Raw genomic sequence first — 7,282 nt, 5'->3', positions numbered from 1 at the left:
TAAAAATTCAAACATCTTTATTTTATCACAAGTTATTACAATACTTATATCAGCTCACCACGTCTGTCAGTTACAAATGCAAAATGCAATCTTTTTCACAAACCAATCATGGATTAAGTAAAAACTTTACACAATCATTCATTGTCCCAAATAACACATAAATCAATCAAAAATGTCAGTAACTATTATATGAATTAGTCGTATTTAATTATTTATATAGAGACACAAAGATAAAGGCACATTCCTCGTCCCATATGCTAGGACAAATTTGTACAAATACTCCTTCTTCCCTAGTGCTATTAGAGCAAGGAATGGATTGCCTGAGCGAGCCAGGAAAACCAGTGACTTGGCAGAATTTAAGTCATTGGTTAACATGCATGACTGAATGCAAGACGCGTAGGACGTAATCATCTTCTTTTTTTGAAGTAACGTCTGTATTATATAAGATAAGTAGGCCTAGCTTATTGGTGATAAGCTTTGTGTAGAGAATAAGGTCGTCGTCTCAACATTTGAGACCAACAATAGCTCCCCTTTCAGACGAGCGGCCTATAAGGCTGATGACGTTAAGAGTCCAACAATAGAAAACTATTGAGCCTACTCTTTGAAACACTTGTCCACCCCTCTTGCTAGGATATCCGCCTTCCAGCTTGAGCCCTCTAGTTCGAACTCAAGTCGAACAACTTTTTAAATTGCTTTTAAAAGCCAGCACGGAAACCTTCTTCCCCCCCCCCCTTTTCTAAATATTTCCCCAACTGCTCCATACAAGGGATTGTATCATAAAAGCGTGAAATTGGACTAAGCAAAAACAATATTTCGAATCGCATAGATTTATTATTGTTATCTATTACTAATTATTTAAATGAGTGATTCAAAATATTTAATACAATTACACTTAATATACGCTTTATATTTTTTATTATTTTAATATTTCATTATTAATTTATATTTTTTTAAAATTTAATTTATGATTGTATGTGTTCCTTTAAATTGTCATCTCTAATTGATAACAAAATTATCTTCTTATCGAATTTGATTTATTTTAAGGAACAAAACAATCATCAAATCAATCTTTCATCAAAAATTCAAAAGGTGTCAAAGTTTCGGCAGAATCACAACACTGCAATCAGCTCCCACGTCTGCGCTTTGTTCTTCCGGTGTTGCGTCAGCTTCGAGAACCTTGGGCGGAACAAGGGCGCAAGGTCCAGCTAGGACGACTTGTTTAGTATTGTCAAAAACGGGAGGGAAGCGACAAACTTGTTCTGGGGATGGAGAGAAATTTAGCACCGTTAGATCAATAGAGTCTGGGTCGTAAGGGGTTGTCTCTGCTTGGCTGGAATCCACCTCAACGTCATTCACGGCATTGTTTTGAACTTCACTCTTGGGAACAAATATCTGTCTTGATGCTTCAACCTGGCAATGTAAAAGTTGGGATTCCCCGTTTTGATGACAATAGCCTCTGGAAATGTGCCTAGTCGTCATATTATCGTCTGCTAACAATTGAGGATATTTATCTTTAAGAAACTGACGCCGCCTTAGGGACAGCTCCTTATCCTTGTCAAGCAGATGGTTTACTTTACTTTCAAGGATACTTCTGACGTTGGAATATAAACCTTCATTGTTACTTTCCTTGTCGTCGAAATTGAGAGGCTTCAACGAGGCAAGAATTGCTGGTATCGTAATGTTTTTCGGTTTTCCCTGGTAGACTATAAATTGAAACGAATTGTTCTTTTTGATAGCATCCTCAAGTGAAGACCGACCGAAATGGACAGTCCATTTGTCCTCAACGAAAGACTCAGTTGCAAACAAGAAAATGAGCAGCGTTTTACTTAAAGCAAAGTCTAACTCTGGCGTCAGAGCGTCGTCTTCGAACTGGACATCTCTAAGTAGCTCAACTTTAGGGTAAGCCAGTCCGTTATACTTTTGATACCTGACATTTTTCTCTAGCAGGGATTTGAACTGTCTGACTTGTGGTTCATCATCATCGTCATTGATAATTAAAATTTCAAAGTTATCTTTCCTTAAATCAGAATTGAATAAATGCCGATATTCTCGATAATGAGGAAAAGTCTGTGGTGCCTCTGAGGAAAAAAAAAGTATTTTAAATTATATTGAATGTGATTTTCATATCAGTTAAAAGTATTTGATTTTTTAAAATAATTAAACATCAAAGTCTTCTCTAGCAGGAAAGAAAGAAAACTAAAGTATGTATCACTAGGCAACATTGTCTCAGTTTATAATGTTTATTATCAATGCTATTAGCGTTCATTAAAAGATATTTCTATAACTCAAATAAAAACATAAAACTAAAATGTTTTTTAACCTTGGTTAGGCCAATAATAGTATATTGTACAATTATGGCCTGGGACCCGACCCCTCAACTCAAGAAAACATTAAGAAACTGGAACAGACACAAAATAGAGCAGTGACACTCATAACAAACAAATATTCATATTTAACTAGGGTAACAGGGTAACACCTTTAGTTAAATCACTAAATTTAGAAAGCCTTCAGGCTAGAAGACTCCAAAGTAGCAATTATACATAAAACGCTGAACCATAATCTTCAAATACAAAAACAAAATATTAAATACTCTTTTTTGAAGTAACGTCAGTGTTGTATAAGATAGGATAAGATGAGATAAAGGCGCATTCCTCGTTCCATATGCTAGGGCAAATTTGTACAAATACTTCTTCCCTAGTGCTATTAGAGCATCGAATGGGTTGCCTGAGCTAGCCAGGAAAACCAGTGACTTGACAGAATTTAAGTTATTGGTTAACATGCATGACTGAATGCATGACGCATAGAACGTAATCATCTTCTTTTTTGAAGTAACGTGTGTATTTTATAAGAGAAGATAGAGATAGAGATTTTGGATTCTTATGATTTATCAACCGTTAAAGCATTGGCGGACCAAATAAGGAGACTATATTGGATTAACTCCCCTCCTGACTTGACCTACCCCCACCCTGTATGATCGTGGAGGATATCACACAAATTTTGTTAAAATAAAGTTAGTTAATTATATATATATATATGCTACTTGTTGAGGTTTATTGGTAATTGATTGAACGTTTCCACTCGACCCCCCGCCCCCAGGTCAGCTATCGAAAGGAAAGCGAGCACAAGGTGGAGAAAGGTTTCAGTGCAAGCACGGCCAATAACCAAATCTCCAGCTGGAAAAACTAGCCCAGTTTGCAGCCGAAAATTCCGGGCTCACATAGCACAAACTCGCAGTGCAAAGCCCTCAGCTCCCTGGATGACACAAGTGCTCCGTTAAGGGAAATGTTTGGGGACCACTTGCTTAGAGGGCTCCCTCTCACCTCTCAGCTGTCTAAGAGGAACTCAATATTGTTGACAAATGCCGAAAATGTGGAAATGTGGGTGAGTCAATTGAACACATAATGGCGGGATGTTCAGCCCTATCGGAATCTGCCTACCTAGGTCGCCATAACCAAGTTGCAAAGCTAATACACCAGCACTTGGCTTTAACACACAATTTGATCGGTAAGGATACTCCTCCATATTATAAATACTCACCACAAGAGGTTCTCGAGTCTACGGATCATCTACTGTACTGGGATAGGCCTATTTTGACTGACAAAACGGTAGATTTTAATCGCCCTGATCTGCTGCTCAACGATAAAAAAGAAAAGGCCGCTACCATTATTGACATCGCCGTACCACTATCTCATAATTTAAAAAAAAAACTGAGCTGGAAAAACAACGAAAATATGGGAACCTTGGCTTGGAGATTAAGCGTTTATGGAAATTATCTAAAATAACAATATACCCCATTGTCATATCAACCGAGGGAATAATAACAACTGAACTCACAGATACCTTCAACGCCCTTGGCATTCCTAGGAACATTCTCGTTGCCTGTCAGAGGGCGGTACTTCTGCAGGCCTGCCACATCACCAGAAAATTCCTCGGTGGAAACTGATAAAGGGACTACGATGAATTTTGTTTCCCTTTAACGAAACTCGACCCTGGCTTCGCCAGAGAATGAATACTCGTTCTTTTATAATAATAACCTTTATTGTCCGTATGGAAATTTGTCTTGCAATTTGTGCATTGCACCAAACAAAAAACATTATAACTATAAGAAACCAAAGTGTACATTCACACCAGACTCACTCATAATTTACATGTGACAAAGTTTATACCAGGTTGTTCTTATTTAATGATTTGATTGCCAGGGGAACAAAAGAGTGTTTGTGTCTGTTTGTTTTTGCTATCGGTGTCAAATAAGCCAATTTCCAGCTGGAATAACCTACCCAGTTTGCAGACGAATATTCCGGGCGAACACAGGTTTCACCAGCCACATAAGGAGGCACAAAAATCTTAAAGCAAAGCCCTCGGCCCCCTGGATGATATAAGTGTTTATCATTATACTACTATGCTTAAACGCAACTTAAGCATGTTGACAGCAACACTGGCGGATAGTCTTCCTGTTTGGAGGTATATAAATAGCAGCTTAGAGTAGTGTTTCAACAAATGTGTTCCGCGGAACCCTAGTGTTCCGCGAGGCTGAATACGTGTTCCGCAAACTACTGGAATAATTAACTAGTAGGCCACGACGTGAATTAATCTCTCAACAAAAAAAAACAACAGTGTTTCACTAAATACATAGAATGTGTGAAGTGCTCCGTAAGAAAAAAGTTTGGGAAACAATATTCTCTCTGACCTTTCAACTGTGCTATAGGAGCGCGAGGACACTACCTTTGATGTAGACGTCACAGTTCAAAGGTCAAGTAACATTGTTCTAAATCTCAATATCAGTCTCTCTTTTTGTGGTTAGGTTTAGTTGTTTTTAACACTAATAGCTCTGTCAAAGGGCTTGCAAAGACGTTCCTTCATTGAACAGTACCAGGAAAAAGAAGAAGAGGCAGACAGAGAAAGCGATGGGAGGACAACATAAAAGAATGGACGGGCCTGCCATTGAAAGAGGCAAAAGACAGAGGAATGGAGAAAGACGGTTGACAAATCTTGTGTGGTGCCCCAACGGACCAATAGGCTGAAGGATAGGTGAAGGTGAAAGTTCTGTAACCCTCCCCCTCCCCCCCCAGCACCCAGAGAGTGAATTTCTTTCAAAATTAAGTATTGAATCATTATTTGAATGGTCAGTCAATCTGTCTATAATTATTCCTACCTGTGAAAGGTACTGCATCCGGTTCAATATCATTAGTAGCCATTTTTTATTCGTTTATTCAGCTGGTCTCGCTTGATTTATTTAAAAGAGTAGAATCAAATATTTAAAAAAATAATAATTATGTGAACATCGACATTCATTCGCTTAAAAGCAAACATAATATTAATAAACATACTGATTTAATTGATTAACCTGATTAGTCTATGTTTCTTTCTTACCATCAAAAAATCAAAAGGTTATTATGACATCGGAAAATCCCGAAATTATTTTTACGATATGCAAAATCATTGACAGACAGGTAAAATCCAAAATAAGTTTTTTTTTTTTTTTTTTAAACCAAGGGTGGCCGAAATATGGAGCATGCGCCAATACTGGCACAGTGCACAGTTAGAAGTGTCGCACAATACCCCCTACACCAGAGATTAGACAAGGTGCTCAACAAGCACTACTCATCAATTTAAAATTCCTAGTCATCACCGGGATTCGAACTCGGGCCCTCATTTAAGTAGACAAACGGTTTTAGCACTCAGCCACACATCCCATATATATAGTATAAGTAGACACGTTCACATTGCAGTTCTACGTTTTGATTTAAATACATTAATGAGATCATTACACGTAGCTGTACTTTGTTTCCAATGGTATAATAACAAGATGGAGGCCAAAGCAATGTAAACAGCGTTATACATTTTTTATCAATTATTATTATTATAGTTTTTTTTATAGCGCTACTTTCATGCTTATAGCTTGCTCAGAGCGCTATGGTCCAATCTTATTTGTGAAGGGAGAAGGTTTTCCCTGCCGTCTTAGGTAAACACAACTCTGCTTGAGTCGGGTGTCGAACCTCGAGCCCCCATCATAGGTAGCCAAGCCAAGTTCAAGCGCACTTACCCTCTCTCAAACACGCACCTCACACTGGTAGAAGACTTACTAGCAGGTGAACACCAAGTGGGAAGAGGTTGGTATCATCGCTAGTGAGAGATCTCTAAGAAAACTACTTGCTGTCCTGACGGCGAGGAAAGATCTAAGACTAAGTCATAGGTGCGAAAAAAAAATCATTTTTCTGTTTAAATTTATAAGAGAAATTACCCCTTCAGACCTTGTGATCTAGAAGACAGAGGCCCTGTTTCTTCGACCGACAGTTAACCAGGGTCTCATCACTGTCATGTGGTTAGCACAACGACCAACGGTCTTCGCTTTCCCCAACTAGTCAGGTATCCATTACAGTTGGGTGGACTCGGGAGAAATTCAAAATCTCAGTGTTGACAAGAGTTTTCAACCCGACACCCCTTGGTTCGGAAACAAAGTTCTTTACCACTCAGCCACCACTTCCGGTTATTTTTTCATAAAATGAGAAATAATGTAATTCGTGTCTAATCACACTATGATAGAAAATAAAGTAAGACATCAAATAGGCCTATAATAGAATATGCATTCTTCGTTTGGGACCCCTCAACTCAAGAAAACATTAAGAAACTGGAACAGACACAAAATAGAGCAGTGAGATTCATAACAAACGAATATTCACATTTGACTAGAGTAACACCTTTAGTAAAATCACTAAATTTAGAAAGCCTTCAGGACAGAAGGCTCAAAAGTAAAGTAGCAATCATACATAAAACACTGAACCATAATCTTCAAATACAAAAACAAAATTTAATAAAATACTCTGAAAGACACAAAGATAAAGGCACATTCCTCGTCCCATATGCTAGGACAAATTTGTACAAATACTCCTTCTACCCTAGTGCTATTAGAGCATGGAATGGGTTGCCTGAGCTAGCCAGGAAAACCAGTGACTTGGCAGAATTTAAATCATTGGTTAATATGCATGACTAAATGCATGACGCGTATGACGTAATCATCTTCTTTTTTTGAAGTAACGTCTGTATTATATAAGATAAGAAGATAAGATTAAAAAAATAATATTTATTCGTTCATAAATAATTTTCTTTTTTAAACTTTAAAATTAAAATACAACTTTTTGTCGAGGCAATCTACGATATATACAGAGTAGTAGCATAAATAAAAAGATATTTACATTTACCACATTTATCACACTAAAATATAAGAGTTTAGTTTGATTTGAATAAATAAAACTACAGAGATATATGTACACTAAGTGTAAGG

General features: G+C 37.5%; 1 protein-coding gene across 2 annotated transcripts; it reads right to left on the bottom strand.

Annotated features, from left to right (window-relative positions):
- Nucleotides 1–5,403, bottom strand: LOC106068264 (uncharacterized). 2 transcript variants are annotated; one of them, XM_056028038.1, is made up of 3 exons: nucleotides 5,371–5,403; nucleotides 5,153–5,223; nucleotides 1–2,078 (listed from the first exon to the last, which is right to left on the bottom strand). In XM_056028038.1, exons 2-3 carry the CDS (start codon nucleotides 5,193–5,195, stop codon nucleotides 1,093–1,095), a joined length of 1,029 nt encoding a protein of 342 aa, XP_055884013.1. In that variant the 5' UTR covers nucleotides 5,196–5,223; nucleotides 5,371–5,403; the 3' UTR covers nucleotides 1–1,092. The 2 variants fall into 2 exon arrangements, with proteins under 2 accessions (XP_055884013.1, XP_055884012.1); XM_056028037.1 differs by lacking the exon at nucleotides 5,371–5,403 and having other exon boundaries at nucleotides 5,153–5,323.
- Nucleotides 5,404–7,282: the final 1,879 nt, after the last annotated feature.

Source organism: Biomphalaria glabrata, chromosome 4 (genome assembly GCF_947242115.1).
Source record: "Biomphalaria glabrata chromosome 4, xgBioGlab47.1, whole genome shotgun sequence".
In the NCBI taxonomy this organism is placed as follows: Eukaryota; Metazoa; Mollusca; class Gastropoda; family Planorbidae; genus Biomphalaria; species Biomphalaria glabrata.
Note: the sequence above shows the minus strand (reverse complement) of the source record. Positions and strands in the feature narration are given on the sequence as shown.